This window comes from Staurois parvus, unplaced genomic scaffold (assembly GCF_062004578.1).
Source record: "Staurois parvus isolate SC_StPar_1 unplaced genomic scaffold, SC_StPar_1.0 ptg000748l, whole genome shotgun sequence".
Lineage (NCBI taxonomy): Eukaryota > Metazoa > Chordata > Amphibia > Anura > Ranidae > Staurois > Staurois parvus.
Window position 1 is genome coordinate 26358 of NW_028318544.1, and position 19673 is coordinate 46030.

A 19673-nucleotide genomic window follows, 5' to 3' on the forward strand; every position below is an offset into this window, starting at 1 on the left:
GCCTAGTGTGGCGGGAATGCTCATAGAGCATATTTCCTGAGGACGCCTGAATTGAATGATTCAGGGAGGCCTACGACGCGTAAATTGTTCCTGCAGGAACGGTTTTCCAGGTCATCAATTTTCTTCAATATGGTTTGCTGCGTACATTTAGATTGTAGGGCTCTTGCTTGTATGGCTTGGAGATCATCTTCTAAGTCTGATAAACGCTGCTCCGCTTCGGTTATGCATTTAGCGTTATTACCCAGATCTCGTCTAAGCTTTTCTATTCCCAGTGAAACTGCTCTGTCCACAGCCTGGTTAATAGTAGGTAACATTAAGGAAGCAACAGCTTGTGCCATCCTGTCATATTGGTCTGGGGAACTACAGGTGTCAGCATGGCTCAGTGCGGCTGTAGCTTGTGTCTGTGTCTCTGCCATACCTGGTCCTGTTTCCATGCTGCTGCTGTGCATGGCGGCCATCTTGGCTGCAGGAGGGGGGAGAGCTGCTTCACTCTGAACCAGGGCCGTTTGGAACCGGCAAGAGGAATCGCTCCATGGAAGGTAAGTCTGGGGAGGATTGGGGGCACTTTTGTGCCGATTGATGCACTCCTCTGCTGTAGGGAGCAGGCTTTTGTATGCTGCTCGTTACGGAGCTGGGGGTCCCGCTGTCCTCACATGTGGCGCCGGAGCCGGAAGTTGTCAAGTTGAAAGGTTTGAAAGTTGAAGGGGGATCACGTCACTCGCCACTAGAAGGGTCTCAACCTTGTGAGTAGCAGCAGGCCAAGTTGACAGAAACATCCTGGATTCTGCTTTTAGCCAGAACTAAGGAGTGTGTAGCATTATCCCACCCCTGTGTGGCTAGTTAGTTCCCAGCTGTGCTGACATGGAGCAGTCAGGAAAACAGAAAATTGAATGACAGATACTTACCGCAATGTTCCTTTCGAGCTCCATGTCAGCACAATTCCCACCCAGCTTGGTAGGACTAGTTAGAGAACACTGAGGCTGCAGGTGGGCATGGAGAGGGGAGCTGTGTTGACATGGAGCTTGTCAGGAAAGGAGAATTACAGTAAGGATCCCTCATTCAATTTTCCATTTTTGGGATCACATTTTCATCTGAAGATGTGCTTTAAGGTCAAAAGGAGTAAGATATGTAAGGGTGAAATTTAAAGGAAAACATTTTTTATTATGATTTAATTTCACCATTTTAAACTATGAATGTATGGATCACTGTTTAAAATGTCAAATCAGGTAAACTGGCAGATTTAAAGACTTTTGTCCATCTTTGCTTCTGTCATCTCCTTGCCTACCATTTTTTTTATCTTGTGTCATTTAGAATTCTACAGCCTACCAAAATAATCAGTGTAAGATTTTTTTTTTCTAGATATAAAATTTCTCAATGTCTATGAAAAAGGATGGGCACAAAAGCATTTAGGTGTGGACACTGAAAGAAATATCCATGTTTTTTGGAAACATCACTCAAGGCCATTTATGTTTCTAGTATTCGCAAGCCTCAGAGAGGAGCGCAGCATCCCACGTGAAATTGACTTAATCGGAGGAAACCAGTACACTGTGATTGCTTTCAACATTGGGGTGCATTTCAGACTATTTCCTGTGCATCACTTCATCAAGAGGCTGTACAATATCCGACGTGCTATTGATCGCCTGCTTCTGAGAAGCCCAGAAACGAAAGTTATCATCAAGACGGAGAATACAAGTGATATGGAAAAAGAATATGAAGGAATGAGTGATTTCCATGGATATGTTCACTATTTCATTATGGAAATCATGTTTAAAGATATCAGTGTTGGTTTTATACATGGTTGGGACATGACTACTGCATTTAATTACAATCAGATTCACCCACCAGAAACATATGTGAGAAATGAGATCAACATGCTGATGACATACATCTGTGGCTGACCTGATAAAAAGATTAGTCGTCGGTGTTTTATTTTCCCAATTTTGAATCATACTAGAGATGCAGCAGGTATATAATATCTGCTGTGCCATTTTGAAAATCTGAACATAATGCTGCAAATCACTGGTACCCTTTGCTGCCCAGCATGTCTTTTTGCCTCATTCCAGCTCTATTATTTTGACCACAATGCCTGGACAAACCCATACTTTTAACTGCTTTCTTTAGCAGATGCACTAGGCTAATTTACAGAAGGCAAATGGACTGTTCACTTTGCATAGGACTTTGCACTTTGCAAGAAAATTTGCACCAGAGCTTAGTGAATGAGGTGAAATTCTGAGGATTTCTATAATCCAAGCACGGGGAAGCAAAAATGTATGTTTGTTTAATTTTCCTTGAACATGATTGAGTATTCTTTTCAAAGCAAAGCTTCATAACATTTCCCTTGCAAAGGTAACAGCCTATTTTCCTCTAATAAATCAATCCCCGTAAGCATTTTAACCCTAGCTAATATGTGAGTGAATATGGATAAACCTTACCCCACGTTTTGTGTCTGAGGACAATTCAGGACAAAAGTAGATTTGTGTGGATCAATACTCTTATTTCTAGCCAAGATGAATACTTACATATATTTACTACTTGAGTACCATCCTGTAACGCCCTTCATTATCAGGTCAATTTTAAGTTTCCACCGTTGTGATAGTGTTCAGAGAATCATGGGTATCATGGACCATGAACAATTAACCTCCATTCTAATTGACAACCACTCTAATAACAAAAAAAAGGTCTCCATGGTTAGATTGTATTAAAAACCTCAATATTGATTGCTTTGATTACTCTCTAATTGATAAAATATAAATATAACCTTTAAACCCAAAACGTTGAAAACAACTCAGTCCGGTAATATTTTTATTTCTCCATTCCTTTCCTATTTTTACAGTTTGCTACTACACACAATCTCTAAACTTAATTATTCTTTAGGAACCATAACTTTTATAAATCATTTCCACTACATATTATGCTATTGTCATAGGATGATCTACTCTTTTCATTTATATTCAAATCCATGCCTTGTACTTATCCTAATATAATGTATTTTATTCTCGATATATATACAAGTATGTTGTTATATGTATGATATTCATGTAAATATATCTATATTTGCACTCTCTACATAAAAGTTCAATAAATATATTGTCATTACTGTTGTTATAGTTTGACAATTACACCACCATGCAATACCTTTCCCAAATTAAGTTTGTATCATTTTTTTTCAGACAGAGCTTTCTTCTGGTGGTATTTTTATAACTGATTTTTTTATTTTTTTTTTATATAATGGAAGAATAAAGTGTTAAACTATTCTAATCTGCTGCTGCTATGATCTGTGTTTTGCTGTGTGTTTTCTTCATTGAAAGAGAAAGGGAAGGGATTGAAAATATAAATACCACACTGTTTACAGTGCATCTGTGATTGGTCTCTCTATGACCAATAACCGTGAATCCTGGATACAGAGCCACTTACAGATATAGATCAATGCTGTACACAGGGTATGTGAACTGAGCTGACTGAGAATGGCATTGTTCACAGGCATTAACGGGCACACGGGCCACTTGACAGCACTTTATCCAATGCCATTTAAAAATGGTTCTGGGTTACTAACTATGCACCACTTTGCTGTTGACAAATATATGGCGGTAGGTACCCCTCTTTGGATTGACTCATAAAGGATAAGTTCACCTTCTGGATAAAAATAATAAATGCACATTTTTTTTGCAGGTAATAAAATGTACATTTAATATTTTTGTCCAAAGGATCCTGGAAAGCATTGCACCAGCGATGAGTAGAGCGCTGATGCCATGCAGATCTCCTTCAGACCTATGAAAATATCTGCTTGCCGTACGAGATGTACGGTCAAGCAGATATTCTGAGAGGAAGCTTCAATAAACTACCACAACACTCCACAGTATTTACAAGCCTCCCCCGCAGCACAGCCTTTGTTGAAGAGCTAGCCAGCGTCTCCTTAGTGTACCACCCCAGACCCTAGATGAACTTCTATTCTCTCAGCAATCTGGAGGTATCCCTGAACAGGAGATCCAATTCCTGTCACTTTAGGAGATGAACAGTCACTGGTAGATAGCTAATCTGGTTTCCCACTAGAGTGCTTCTTCCCCTATCTGCCCAGGGGGTGTAGGTGTAGTCATTCAGACCCTCTCCTGTACCGCTTGTGGGTTGCTGGCTGCTACCAGGCCTATCAGCTGGGCTGCTTCTTCCCTGCCATACAGGTGGTCCTCTCTCAGAGGGCCGGTGAGCTGTGAGCTTTTCTCTTGTCCAGCCCATTTCACTGGGCTGCCTCCTTCCTTCCCTCAGCCTCACATCTTTTTTTCTATCTTCCACCAGAACTCTTCTGCTACTGAGCAGGCTCCAACACTTTTATGTGTGTCCAGCCCCTTCCAACCTCTTGTTGGGGATTGGCTAGGATCCCTAAAAAGTGCAGCCAGCCACTCGTTGGATCCACCCACTGCCATTAAGGCCTTCCTCCAAAAGCCCCAGAGCAGGGGGAAATTCCAGAGGGGCTGGTCTGCAAAGCCACTCAGCCCTGATCACAATTTGACCTTCTGGCTTCTACACCCAGGCTGCTACTCAGCCTTCCTCACTGACAATTAGGACTCTAGCTCCCTCTAGCTAAACTAGGAGGGTGCTACATATTTAGTTAAAATCGTTTTCCCAAAAGAAAATAAACTATTGCTGTAACTGCTTATAAAGTGTTAGCTGGATTTTGACTTCAATGTGTTAGTGTATCTAAATCTGCTAGTCCATCTAACACAACTCTCCACCCAGATTAACAATACTGTGGTCCAAAGGTGTCATCCAAAGTGTAGGCACGCTAATACAGGAGGTGTGTTACTGGCCAGATCACAGGTGAAAACAAAGGGAAAAAGGGCCTTAAAAAAGAAATGAATGCAGCCACCACATCACACTAATAATTGGTAAGTTACAAACATTACATTTTTGGTTTTGGGTACCCCCATACTCGGGAGAAGTAGCAGAATATACCCATAGCATGTGTGAGCAATAAATCATTTAAGTGGCAATTTTGTGTAGGAAAAAAAAAAATTAATTTTCCAAAAACTTGTGGTAAAAAATAAATTCTTCTATTGATTTAACATGCCTCTCAGCAAATAGTTTGGGATGTCTACTTTCCTAAAAGGGGTTGTTTTGGGAGGTGGGGGCATTTTATGCCCAGCATTAGAAGTTTATGCCACACATCACTCACTCTTTAAACTACCTGAAGACCAAGCCTTTACTGACACTTTTTGTTATAAACAAAAATCACTATTTTTTGCTAAGAAATTATATTAAACCTTATTTTTTTTTTTAAAGCAAATACCCTAGTGAATAAAATGGTGAGTGCTGTAATTTTTTATTGCACATAGTACTCGCACAGCGACTTTTCAAACTCAATTTATTTTTTAAAAATACACTTTTTTTTTTAACTTTTAATGCACAAACGCACAATTTATTGGCCAATTATTTGGTAAACTATAAAAGATTATGGTAGGCCGAGTAAATATATACCAAACATGACATGCTTTAAAACTGCACATGCCCCATGCAATGGCGACAAACTGCATACATTTTTAATATCCATAAGCAATGTTTTAAAAGCCTTTACAAGCTACCATTTTAGATTTACAGAGGAGGTCTAGTGCTAGAATTACTGCTCTTGATCTGACGTTCACAGCGATACCTTACATGGATGGTGCAACTGCTGTTTACATACCAGCACAGGTGTGCGAGCGAGAGGGGGAGAGGGTAATTTTTTTTATTTTTAATGAATGAGGTCTGAATGAGTACACCTACACCCCCTGGGCAGATAGGGGAAGAAGCACTCTGGTGGGAAACCAGATTAGCTATCTACCAGTGACTGTTCATCTCTTAAAGTGACGGGAATTGGATCCCCTGTTCAGGGATACCTCCAGATTGCTGAGAGAATAGAAGTTCATCTAGGGTCTGGGGTGGTACACTAAGGAGACGCTGGCTAGCTCTTCAACAAAGGCTGTGCTGCGGGGGAGGCTTGTAAATAGTTCCAGAAAGTTGTCCTCAGTTTATCAGTTTCCCTTGGGCATTCTGTACACCCCTAACCCTATCCCAGTTTCTGCTCGGATCCATCCATCCTGAACGGATCCATCCATCCTGCTCGGAACTATCTGCTACCGCCTAGGTCTGCTCCGCCTCTTAACAGCAAGCTCATACCCGCTACGTACCACTGGCAATTATCTCTACCACAGCTGGGTGTACTCGGGGGCCGTGACCTGGTCTCAGTCTGCTCCAAGTCCATCCCCACCATCAGGGGCTCTGGTGAACAAGCAGTGTGGGGCTTAGACTCCACACCCTGGGGAATCCCGGTCTGTGGGTCTCTAGAGCCCTCGCCAGCTGGTACCTGACACTACTCTTCTTCTCTGAGGAAGGGATTGAACTTTTGGATCCTATCTGATTGTGCTCCTTCCCCTTTGCCTCATGGCCTTCTATGGTGTGGGGGGTGTGTGTGATGCTTCGGCATCCAGCGGAAAGGGCGAGAGACACATGCTACCCCCCGTCATCCTTCCTCGATAACTTAAGTTATGTTTCTTAGCACTCATATTCCCCCCCTTCCCCCCTTCCCTACTCTTCCCTACCTTTCTATCCTCCCCCCCATTTTTTTTCTTTCTCTCTCTTTTCCCTTTCTTTTGCTGGGACGGTGCTTCCGGCATACTAAACTTGACATTTTCATACCTGACCTAGAATCACATTATCAATTAACGTACCTCAGTGTAATTTCTTCACATCTACCATTCTCAAAAATGTTCTCTAATGTCAATGATTCCATGTTCTGATCTATCGTGAATCTACGAACGATATTGACAATAGGTTCTTATGACCATAGTTACTCAAATCATCTTTATTTTTTGTCCTTCTAGATTCACATCCTCCTCGTAGTTCTCTAAGTTGTTGTTTGGGGTCTGCCCCCTCATTCTTCTGTGTTCAGCTTCCATGCCAAGTTTTTATTTTTCTTTCTTTTTGTCTGATTTACTCTCTTTATAAGGATAGATGCTTCTAGCAAACTGTTGTATCGATACAACCCATGCTTTTGTCTATGTTTATATTTTTTGATGCTCAATAAATCTTTATTGGAAAAAAAAATTAATAATAAAAAAGGAAGAAATTAAGAGGGGAAATAAAAAGGGGGGGGGGGGAGAAAGCACAAAAAAAGGAGAGGGGCGAAAAGTGAGTGGGGAGGAATTAAATACAAGGCTGGAAATAGAACCTGATGTACAAAAAATGAAGGAATCTAAAAAGCACAATATTACGAAGAAATAAATAAAAGTAAAGCCATATTACAATAATGCTAGGCTATGGGTACTCATCCAACCAAAGTGGAATTGTGTGGTTGTACATAAAAAATTATATATAAATAGATGCAAATGGCTATAACTGTATACATACATTATGAATATACATAAAATATTATGAAAAAAAATACCAACCTAACCAGGTGGGTTAGGTCATAGATGGTAGAGAACCATTACCAGCACAGTATACTGTATATCTCTGCGTGTATGACCGTAAAGGAGGGGGGGAGGGAGAAAGGAAATGTATACATACATGTAAATATACATATATATAAAAGCATAGCATGTTGTGATATGGATAGTAGTCACTGAGAATACGTGCTATGTTTATATATAAGGCAATAGGGCATGAAGGAAGAGAAATGCACACAAGGAGGGATAACCTGAGCAGATGGACCACCCCACATGTCATAAATGGATTTCACAAAATAATAATAAATAATAATGATACATAATTGTGTATGAGTCCTACTATTGTTGCGGAAAATCCCAAGGTGTTCAAACAGATGGTGTGGGGTATACAAAAACACAATATTATTATGGGAAAATAATGATATAACAGGAAAAAAAAAAGCAGGTGGTATGGATAGATGATCATGTTCACACACAAAAACAGAAGTAATGCTGTGTTATGATATTTTATAGTATGGTAGCTATCTCTAGTTCCTCATTAAGGCCAGCACGGGACAGTGTATCGAGGGTGTGAATCCAAAGCGTTTCCCTGTGGCAGAGCTTATGGAAGTGCTCCGCCTCTGGGAGATCAGTGGATATGGATTCAATGACCCAGACTTGAAGTCCTGTGGTACATTTATTGTGTACTTCTAAAGTGTCTGGGAACACTGTGTGTTTCCTTACTGCCCTCAATAAGGTGACAATGTTCGCTGAATCTGGAGCGAAGGGTCCTAATGGTACAGCCCACATAGAGCAGACCACATGGGCACGTAAGGCAGTACACCAGAAAATTGAAGGAGCAGTTGAAAAAAATCATCCAGCTTGTAGTATTTGCCTTTGGCGCTGAACTCATTTTGGCCATGGTGGACAAAAGCGCAGGGTTTACATCGAGATTTACGACATTGATACATGCCAATGATAGATGTGGAGAACAACGAAGGTCCTGGAGCAGGTCGAATGGGTTTTAACTTACTGGGAGCTATTTTGTTTTTTAAGTTGGGGGCTTTTCTGTAGGTGATTGTGGGTTTGCTAGGAATGATGTCTTTCAAATGGGGATCCTCCAATAGGATGTTACAGTGTTTCTGTAGGACACTTTTCATCTTACTGTGTTTGCTGTGGTACCTAGGGGTGAATCTCACAGCATGATCTGGCTCTGTGCTAGGTCTGTTGGTTTGGGTTTTTCCAGGTAGGTACAGAGTGTAAACATCTTCTATCAGTGGCTCTGGGTAGCCTTTCTCTCTAAATTTGTTTTTAAGGGTCATACTAAGATCAGACTGTTTTGTGCAGTTCTGTCAGAGGCGCCAAAATTGACTCTTGGGTATGTTGTTAATCCATGTGGGATAATGGCAGCTCTGAAAATGTAAAAAGTAGTGTTTAATGTAAAAACTGCTGTGGGTTTAATATAGTTTTTGTCTGTAATTTTATCATTTTCATGACTCATTTCTAGATCCAGGACGGCAAGACAATCGAAATGTTTCTCTGATGTAAAGGAGATGCCAAAAGGGATATTATTACAATAGGCTGCAAAATCGTCTATAAGGGGTGTGGGTCCATCCCAAATGACAATGATGTCATCAATGTAGCAGCCAAAAAATATGAGATGTTCAGCAAAGGGATTGTTATGCCAGGTATAAAAGTCCTCCCAGTAACCCATGGCCAGATTGGCATAGGAGGGTGCAAAATTGGCGCCCATGGCAGTTCCTTGGTGGTTTAAATAGAAGTCTCCATTAAAATTGAAGTAGTTATGGGTTAAGCAGAAGTTGGTGACTTGATGTATAAAGTCAGCTTGTCGGGGATTAATAAGAGGGTCATGTGATAGAAAATACTGTAGGGCCTGTAGTCCCAAATGATGAGGGATAGATGTATAAAGCGAACAAACATCTAGAGAAGCCCAACTATAGGTGGAATACTAATCGAACGTGGTGAGTAGGTGTATAAGGTGGGCTCCATCTCTGATATAGGACTGAAGGCTTTGTTCAAGTGGCTGTAGAAAATAATCTATGTACTGGGAAAAATAGCTCATGCTACTATCTATGGATGCAACTATAGGTCTTCCAGGCGGGTTAGTTAGATTATTGTGCACTTTGGGAAGATGATAAAAGTAGTGTGTGTTACAGAAAGTTCTTCGTAGAAAGGAGGCTTCTACTTTAGTGGCAATGCCCTGAGATCTAGAGTCAACTAGAGTGTTGGCCTCTATTTTCAACTCAGGTAGGGGATCTTTACTCAGTTTAGTGTCGGTGACAGAGTCAGAAATTAATCTGGTTGCCTCGGCTATGTAATCTATTCTATCTTGTAGGACTATTCCGCCACCGTTGTCGGTAGATTTAATGATGATGTTGTTATTATCATCAGTGAGGTTCTTTAATGCTTTTTTTTCTTTAATGGATGGTTTCTATTTCCAGCCTTGTATTTAATTCCTCCCCATTCACTCCCACTTTGTGCTTTCTTCCCTCCCTTCCCCTTTTTCTTATTTCTTTTTATTTCCTCTCTTCATTTCTTTTTTTTATTATTTTTTTATTTTTCAGTTTTTATTATTCATTTTTTTATTTTTCATGTTTCCCCCCTTTTTTTAATTATTATCTATACTCTTCTCTCCTTATTGCATCTCTTCCATTGTACAACACCTTCCTTCCTTCACCTTTAAATCATTAACCACATGTTTACTATCTAGTTCCACACACCCCCCCACTGCTTCATATAAGGCTCCCTCTATGTCAGTATCCTTCCGGTGCTTGAGAAAGGAGCGTTCTGGTCCTCGGAACCCACGCGTGCTGAGAAACACGTTGTATGTCTATGATGTCACATCGCCGCTGCTCTCGAGCACACAGGAATCTGCCATGCTTTCATCTTCAGGCTTCAGCTGACATCGCTCCAGCGCATCCTGCTGTCCAGCTGGAGTTCACATAGACTTGCCAGGCTTGCACTACAGGCTCCATCCTGAGACCTCTCCAGCGCTCCCTGCTGTCTAGCTGGCCATCCTTTTCTATAACAAATATGGCGTTGTGTCTCATTTTAGCCTACCTTATTACCTCCTACATGTGAGTGGTTTTATTTGTGTTCACCATTAAATATCTTACAGTCTACACTCAGAGGTGCTGTGTTTCTCTTCTCTTGAGGCTTGTTTAGCCCACATTCCCATCCTTTGCAGATAAAAACGGTAACACTCTAGGGCCAGAGTCAACAGGCCTGCAAGTACACTTTTAGAGCAGCCTCGTGGTTTGCCCTCTGCAAGGCCTTAGTTAAATAAGAACCTCATTTCTTTGCTGCTTGTTACGCTTATGATCTATGTTTTCATAAAACTTAATTCCTTATTGTTTGTTTGTTTTTATTCTTTGCTACTTCGCCCTGTGAGGCATGATCGTTATTGTACTTAACAACATGTTTTGCTACGACATGCGCCTGAGTGCGCCAGCACTCTTGTAACTGGATACATGCTCTTTGTGTTTTTGCTGTGTATGCTCTGCTCTACTTAAATAAATTTTATTCTGAAAAAAAAAATGATAACATTTAAGTTGCCGGCAAGCGATATTTATTGCCAACGTATTATTATACAGGATTTATATAGCGCCAACAGTTTGCTCAGCGCTTTACAATATAAAGGGAGACAATACAGCAACAATACAGATCAATACAAGTGGGTTAGGAGGGCCCTGCTCCTTGGAGCTTACAATTTAAGACTTTAAAAAAAAAAAAACAGCAAAGAGATCCTGTCAAAGGTTCCCAAAATACATAGCAGACCCTTGGAGGGGTCTGTGTGCTGTTTTGACTTTTTAAAAAAGAAGCTGTCAATAATATGTCATGTCATGTCAACAATTGTTAACTTTGTAAATGTCAGTGCTGCTGCTGCACTTTCTGTACATCACAATGATAAGCAACATCACAGGCAGAATAAGGGCACCCCCAGGCATGTTATTTAAAAGAATTGGACATTTTTAATGTTTCACGTTAAGCATTTAAAAAATCATTGCTCGTGGCCGAATGGAATATAAATTTTTTTTAAGCCAAACACATATTAATTACAGAGGTTCTGAGGCTAATTTGATGCAGAAAAGGCACTAAGTGAGTTTAATTGCCATCTTAATAAGCCACAGAACCTGTGTAATTAGGTACAGTACAGTCCCCCAAAGCAGTGGACACCTCCCCATGCTATTTTTTAACACCTCCTTGCCTATTAGCCCAGAAAATAGGCATTTTTAATTTGACAGATTCAGCTCCCATTTGGCATCCAAACTTCTTTGAAGTTTGTTGATCCCTGCTCGAACTGAACCCAGGGCAGTTCTGTTCATCCTTATAAGTGATTTACCATGCCTCATTTTGCACTATACAAAGGTGGCCATCTTGGTAAAGGCAGGGCTTTGTTTCCTCATGTTAAAGGGGAAGTACAGTCAAAGCTTGTCCTGATGTCTGCTGTTGTTTGACATCATTCAACTGGTCCATGCTGGGGTAAGATCACGACGTCATGCACCGGCGCACCGCCGACATGCTGAGAAGACAGACAAAGCCATCAAAGGAAGGGGGAGTGGCAAGAGAAGCCAGAACCCCCAACCATGGCGGCCACGCATTGCTGCACTCAATGGGCTCTGAAGAATCCGGTGGCGCAGGCCCAGCGTGCCAGGTGCCGAAAAGAAAGCCCCAGTATCCAAGTTCAAACCCAACCAGCCCCATGGCTAGGGAGGCAGCTGAAAAAACATGGAATCAGACATCATAAATAGAGATGAGCGAAGTATTCAAAAATTCGATTCGACTGATTCGGCGAATTCGTGAAAAAATTTTGATTCGATGCGAATATATTCGCTGCGAATTTAACTTATAAAAGGGTGTTTCTAGGCTTCAGAGAGCCTTTATATTAGTGCAGAACACTGTACCTTTAATTTAAATGCCCTTGGAGTCTGCTGGGGAAGAGAAATAATACTGTCAGTCAGTATGACATGCAGATGAGTGCCGTTGATCTTAGAATCACCGCACACTTCACTCATTTGGGCAGTCACGGGGCCAAAACCAGAGTGTGGAGCCACAGTGTGGCGGTGGAGGCAGCAGCAATGGGAGGCCATACAACACCCTATGACAAAATGGAACCCACCAACAGTGTGAGGAGACCTGAAAGTGGCACATGGCAGAGTGTGGCGATGGAGACAGCAGCAATGGGAGGCCGTACAGGGACCCATGAGAGACTGTGGACCTGGCAGCAGCATGAGGAGGCGGTACTGGGGCCCATGGCAGATTACGGGCCTGGCAGCAGCTATGGGAGGCCCGTAATCTGCCAGCACCCTATGTCAAAAAATTGAACACACCAGCAGTGTGTGAGGAGACCTGAAAGTGGCACATGGCAGAGTGTGGCGATGGAGACAGCAGCAATGGGAGGCCGTACAGGGACCCATGAGACACTGTGGACCTGGCAGCAGCATGAGGAGGCGGCACTGGGGCCCATGGCAGATTAGGGGCCTGGCAGCAGCTATGGGAGGCCCGTAATCTGCCAGCACCCTATGACAAAAAATTGAACACACCAGCAGTGTGTGAGGAGACCTGAAAGTGGCACATGGCAGAGTGTGACGATGGAGACAGCAGCAATGGGAGGCCGTACAGGGACCCATGAGAGACTCTGGACCTGGCAGCAGCATGAGGAGGCGGTACAGGGGCCCATGGCAGATTAGGGGCCTGGCAGCAGCTATGGGAGGCCCGTAATCTGCCAGCACCCTATGTCAAAAAATTGAACACACCAGCAGTGTGTGAGGAGACCTGAAAGTGGCACATGGCAGAGTGTGGCGATGGAGACAGCAGCAATGGGAGGCCGTACAGGGACCCATGAGAGACTCTGGACCTGGCAGCAGCATGAGGAGGCGGTACAGGGGCCCATGGCAGATTAGGGGCCTGGCAGCAGCTATGGGAGGCCCGTAATCTGCCAGCACCCTATGTCAAAAAATTGAACACACCAGCAGTGTGTGAGGAGACCTGAAAGTGGCACATGGCAGAGTGTGGCGATGGAGACAGCAGCAATGGGAGGCCGTACAGGGACCCATGAGACACTGTGGACCTGGCAGCAGCATGAGGAGGCGGTACAGGGGCCCATGGCAGATTAGGGGTCTGGCAGCAGCTATGGGAGGGCCATAATCTGCCAGCACCCTATGTCAAAAAATTGAACACACCAGCAGTGTGTGAGGAGACCTGAAAGTGGCACATGGCAGAGTGTGGCGATGGAGACAGCAGCAATGGGAGGCCGTACAGGGACCCATGAGAGACTCTGGACCTGGCAGCAGCATGAGGAGGCGGTACAGGGGCCCATGGCAGATTAGGGGCCTGGCAGCAGCTATGGGAGGCCCGTAATCTGCCAGCATCCTATGTCAAAAAATTGAACACACCAGCAGTGTGTGAGGAGACCTGAAAGTGGCACATGGCAGAGTGTGGGGATGGAGACAGCAGCAATGGGAGGCCGTACAGGGACCCATGAGAGACTCTGGACCTGGCAGCAGCATGAGGAGGCGGTACAGGGGCCCATGGCAGATTAGGGGCCTGGCAGCAGCTATGGGAGGCCCGTAATCTGCCAGCACCCTATGACAAAAAATTGAACACACCAGCAGTGTGAGGAGACCTGAAAGTGGCACATGGCAGAGTGTGGCGATGGAGACAGCAGCAATGGGAGGCCGTACAGGGACCCATGAGAGACTCTGGACCTGGCAGCAGCATGAGGAGGCGGTACAGGGGCCCATGCAGATTAGGGGCCTGGCAGCAGCTATGGGAGGCCCGTAATCTGCCAGCACCCTATGTCAAAAAATTGAACACACCAGCAGTGTGTGAGGAGACCTGAAAGTGGCACATGGCAGAGTGTGGCGATGGAGACAGCAGCAATGGGAGGCCGTACAGGGACCCATGAGACACTGTGGACCTGGCAGCAGCATGAGGAGGCGGTACAGGGGCCCATGGCAGATTAGGGGCCTGGCAGCAGCTATGGGAGGCCCGTAATCTGCCAGCACCCTATGTCAAAAAATTGAACACACCAGCAGTGTGTGAGGAGACCTGAAAGTGGCACATGGCAGAGTGTGGCGATGGAGACAGCAGCAATGGGAGGCCGTACAGGGACCCATGAGACACTGTGGACCTGGCAGCAGCATGAGGAGGCGGTACAGGGGCCCATGGCAGATTAGGGGCCTGGCAGCAGCTATGGGAGGCCCGTAATCTGCCAGCACCCTATGTCAAAAAATTGAACACACCAGCAGTGTGTGAGGAGACCTGAAAGTGGCAAATGGCAGAGTGTGGCGATGGAGACAGCAGCAATGGGAGGCCGTACAGGGACCCATGAGAGACTCTGGACCTGGCAGCAGCATGAGGAGGCGGTACAGGGGCCCATGGCAGATTAGGGGCCTGGCAGCAGCTATGGGAGGCCCGTAATCTGCCAGCACCCTATGTCAAAAAATTGAACACACCAGCAGTGTGTGAGGAGACCTGAAAGTGGCACATGGCAGAGTGTGGCGATGGAGACAGCAGCAATGGGAGGCCGTACAGGGACCCATGAGAGACTCTGGACCTGGCAGCAGCATGAGGAGGCAGTACAGGGGCCCATGGCAGATTAGGGGCCTGGCAGCAGCTATGGGAGGCCCGTAATCTGCCAGCACCCTATGACAAAAAATTTAACACACCAGAAGTGTGTGAGGAGACCTGAAAGTGGCACATGGCAGAGTGTGGCGATGGAGACAGCAGCAATGGGAGGCCGTACAGGGACCCATGAGACACTGTGGACCTGGCAGCAGCATGAGGAGGCGGTACAGGGGCCCATGGCAGATTAGGGGCCTGGCAGCAGCTATGGGAGGCCCGTAATCTGCCAGCACCCTATGTCAAAAAATTGAACACACCAGCAGTGTGTGAGGAGACCTGAAAGTGGCACATGGCAGAGTGTGGCGATGGAGACAGCAGCAATGGGAGGCCGTACAGGGACCCATGAGAGACTCTGGACCTGGCAGCAGCATGAGGAGGCGGTACTGGGGCCCATGGCAGATTAGGGGCCTGGCAGCAGCTATGGGAGGCCCGTAATCTGCCAGCACCCTATGTCAAAAAATTGAACACACCAGCAGTGTGTGAGGAGACCTGAAAGTGGCACATGGCAGAGTGTGGCGATGGAGACAGCAGCAATGGGAGGCCGTACAGGGACCCATGAGAGACTCTGGACCTGGCAGCAGCATGAGGAGGCGGTACAGGGGCCCATGGCAGATTACGGGCCTGGCAGCAGCTATGGGAGGCCCGTAATCTGCCAGCACCCTATGACAAAAAATGGAACACACCAGCAGTGTGAGGAGATCTGAAAGTGGCACATGGCAGGGGCATGATTCATGGCGGATTTAGTCAGTTGTGTCAGGAACTGGTGGTTTGAAATCCAGACTAATCCATGCCTGATTCATTTTCACAAACGTGAGTCTCTCCACACTTTGGGTGGACAGTCGTGTCCTCCGCGGAGTTACAATACCTCCTGCCGCACTAAACACGCGCTCCGATGCCACGCTACTGGCCGGGCATGACAGCCTTTCAAGGGCAAATTCAGCTAGTTGGGGCCAAAGGTCAAGTTTAGTTGCCCAGTAGTCAAGGGGATTGTCTACCTCGGTTGGCAGGGTGCTGTCCAAGTAGGCCCAAGCCTGTTGCTTGAGGTCCTGCTCCAGGTCCACCTGATGCTGCTGCTGCTGCGGCTGGTTAGTAGTTTCCTCACTGCGCTGGTGAAGAAAGCTACTCATCATCGACTGCAGACTGAGGCAGCCGCTGCTGGTGGAGCTGCCACTGCTCCTACCACCCCACCCCTCCCCTGCTGCCATGGCAGCGGAACGCGAGCGCACAGGGCCCACAGTGTCTGAGGATGGACGTTGGCGCACAAAGGCAGAGACCAACTGACTACATAGGTGGTTTTTATAGTACGTTATTTTGGCCTCCCTCTCAGCAGGTGTGAAAAAGGCCACCATTTTTGAACGGTAACGAGGGTCCAACAAGGTGGACAGCCAAAAGTCATCCCTCTGTCTGATGGTTATTATTCGGCTGTCGCTACGCAAGCAACCGAGCATGCTATGGGCCATTTGTGCCAAGGAATGCGAGGGACTCCCTGCCTCCATCTCCACAGCATACTGCCACGGTGCGTCTGGGTCCTCTGTCTCCTCCTCCTCCTCCTCTACCAGATGCTCCTGCTCCTCCACTCCTGTCCGCTGAGTGGAAAAACCAGCCATTTCACTCAATAATTCCTGAGCACAAATGTCCTCCTCTACCTCCTCCTCTTCTTCCTGTCCTGCCCCATCTGTGCGTCACATCTACCGCACCCTGACCAGCCATTGTTAACAGCATTTGTTCCAGGACGTGCAACAGAGGAATGACGTCGTTCATCCCATAGTCCTGCCGACTCACGAATAGTGTGGCCTCCTCAAAGGGCCTGAGAAAGCGGCAGGTGTCACGCATGAGCTGCCAATGGCTGACATCGAAGTTACACAGGGGAGTACCTTTATCCGCTTGTAACATCAGGAAATCGGTGATGGCCTTTCGCTGTTCGTAAAGGCGGTCTAACATGTGTAGGGTTGAATTCCACCTTGTTGCAACGTCGCAGATCAGGCGATGCTGTGGAATTCCGTTCTGCCGCTGCAGCTCAATGAGGGTGTGCTTTGCGGTGTAGGAATGGCTGAAATGCATGCAAAGTTTACGTGACATTTTAAGGATGTCTTGCAGTGGGATGGTGGATTTTAGGAACCGCTTGACAACCAGATTGAACACGTGAGCCATGCATGGCGCATGGCACAACCTTCCTTGACGCAGAGCAGACACCATGTTCTTTCCGTTGTCGGTCAACATGGTTCCGATTTTCAGTTTGCGCGGAGACAGCCATCTGTCGATTTCTCTGTTCATTACACTGAGAAGTTCCTCCCCTGTGTGACTACGTTCGCCAAGGCATACCAGGTGCAGCACAGCGTGACACCGTTGCGCCCTGCACATGTGATATGCCGGTCGGGTAATGGGACTTGGCACGGGGGTGGCGGCTGAGGACACGGCGGAAGAAGAGGTGGTAGAGGCGGACATCTTTTGTGGACCAAGGACGTGCAATCGTGGAGGCAAAAGCGGCGTGACCTGTCCAAGTTGCTGGTGCGGCTGTGACGGCACCACGTTCACCCAGTGGGCCGTAAATGACATGTACTGTCCCTGACCGTAGTTACAGCTCCACACGTCGGCGCTGCCATGCACTTTGGCAGAGACCGACATGCTCAAAGACTGGCCCACCATCTCTTCTACATGTGAATGCAGGGCTGGCACTGCCTTTTTGGCAAAGAAATGCCGGCTTGGCACTCTCCACCGCGGCGCGGCACAAGCCATCATTTCTCGGAAAGGTGCTGAGTCCACCACTTGGAAAGGGAGGGACTGCAGCACCAGCAACTTGGACAGGAGGACGTTCAGCTTTTGCACCGTCGGGTGCGTGCTCGCAAACTGTTGTCTCTTGGAAACGCATTCCAAGAAAGACTGCTGACGGAATCCGTGAAGAGGAGTAGCAGGAGAAGGAGCATCTGAACGAGCGGAAGATGCCAACGAGCGACAACTCCCCTCAGCAGAGGTGTTGGAGCCTTGACTGGCTGATAGAGGGCGATTGACGTCGGGTGACGGAGCAAGTAACGGAGCGGGTGATGGAGCGGGGGCTGGGGCGGGCAGAACCGCCGTATCTTTATCACGGTTTTCCCAGGCCACCAAATGGCGACGCTGCATATGCTGCCGCAACGCTGTAGTCCCAACATGGGCCCCCTGGCCACGCTTGACTTTCTGGCCACATAGTCGACATACGGCTACGTTTACTTCCTCGGGCGGCTTGACGAAAAATTGCCACACCGCCGAGTAGGAAACTTTGCCCCCGATACTCCTCACTGGCTGACTGCTGCTTCCTCCGTGCACACCGGCACCACTACTGGCCGTGGTGGTAGGCTGCAGTGGAGCTGGTGCTGTACTCCATGGCCGTTTGCCTCCACTGACACTGCTGCGACCCTGCTGCCTCCTGGGCAACCCACCGACTGTTTTGCTCGCTGCCAAGCTGCCACCCTCTTCTCCTGATGATGCGGAAGCAATAGCCTGATGACGACGAGGCTGCCAAGTGCGATCAGACTCATCATCATCAATTAGGGTCTCCGCCTCACTACTAGCCCCCTCGGCTGCGTGTGGGTCAGGAGACAGACCTGTCTCTAGACCGGCTACCGAGCCACTCTCCTCGCCACTACTTCTTCGCCTGGCTGCTGAAGAGGCGGATGTCTCCCCCGTTCCTGACCGCCCTCTGTTAGCTCTTCCTCACTGTACAGTGGTGCTGAGCCCACAGCATGCGATACTTCGCTTGGTGAGGGAACACCAAAGGACAGGGGCAGGTAGAGGACACGTGATTTCAGTGGGCTTGCTCCCGGGCCATGCCAACTAACGGTTGTGTCTGACGTACCCACCGACCGTTGGCTGTAGGTGTCAGAGGTGACCTGGGAAGAGGAAGACGACCGAGCCAACCAATCGATGATGGCAGGGTTGTCGGTGGAGACACGACCGCTGGATGACACCGGGAGCACTGGCCTCTGGCTGCGAATAGTGCTGCCTCGACCCCTTCCTCTGCTGCCACGTCTGCTCGCTCCTAAAACATTGCCTCCTCTGCCACTCCTCTGCATGTTGTCTGACATACTCTTTAATTAAACGATTCTGTGTCCCTGAGTAACAATTCTGTGTCTGTCCCTGAGTAACAATTCTGTGTCCCTCAGTAACAATTCTGTGTCCCTCAGTAACAATTCTGTGTCTGTCCCTGAGTAACAATTCTGTGTCCCTGAGTAACAATTCTGTGACCCTAAGTAACAGTTCTGTGTCCCTCAGTAACAATTCTGTGTCTGTCCCTGAGTAACAATTCTGTGTCTGTCCCTGAGTAACAATTCTGTGTCCCTGAGTAACAATTCTGTGGCCCTAAGTAACAGTTCTGTGGCCCTCAGTAACAATTCTGTGTCCCTCAGTAACAATTCTGTGTCTGTCCCTGAGTAACAATTCTGTGTCCCTGAGTAACAATTCTGTGTCCCTCAGTAACAATTCTGTGTCCCTCAGTAACAATTCTGTGTCCCTCAGTAACAATTCTGTGTCTGTCCCTGAGTAACAATTCTGTGTCTGTCCCTGAGTAACAATTCTGTGTCCCTAAGTAACGTTTCTGTGGCCCTAAGTAACGATTCTGTGTCCCTGAGCAACAATTCTGTGTCCTTCAGTAATAAT

The 19673-nt window shown here is 46.5% G+C and overlaps 1 protein-coding gene across 1 annotated transcript in view; it reads left to right on the forward strand.

Moving 5' to 3' along the window:
• Positions 1 to 532: 532 nt before the first annotated feature.
• Positions 533 to 19673, forward strand: part of LOC149445031 (NXPE family member 1-like) — a 133151-nt gene continuing 114010 nt past the window's right edge. Inside the window, exons 1-2 of the mRNA XM_089654253.1 lie at positions 533 to 539; positions 1477 to 1853. Of these exons, the coding sequence (XP_089510379.1) occupies positions 533 to 539; positions 1477 to 1853 (384 nt within the window). The remainder of the gene's footprint in view (positions 540 to 1476; positions 1854 to 19673) is intronic.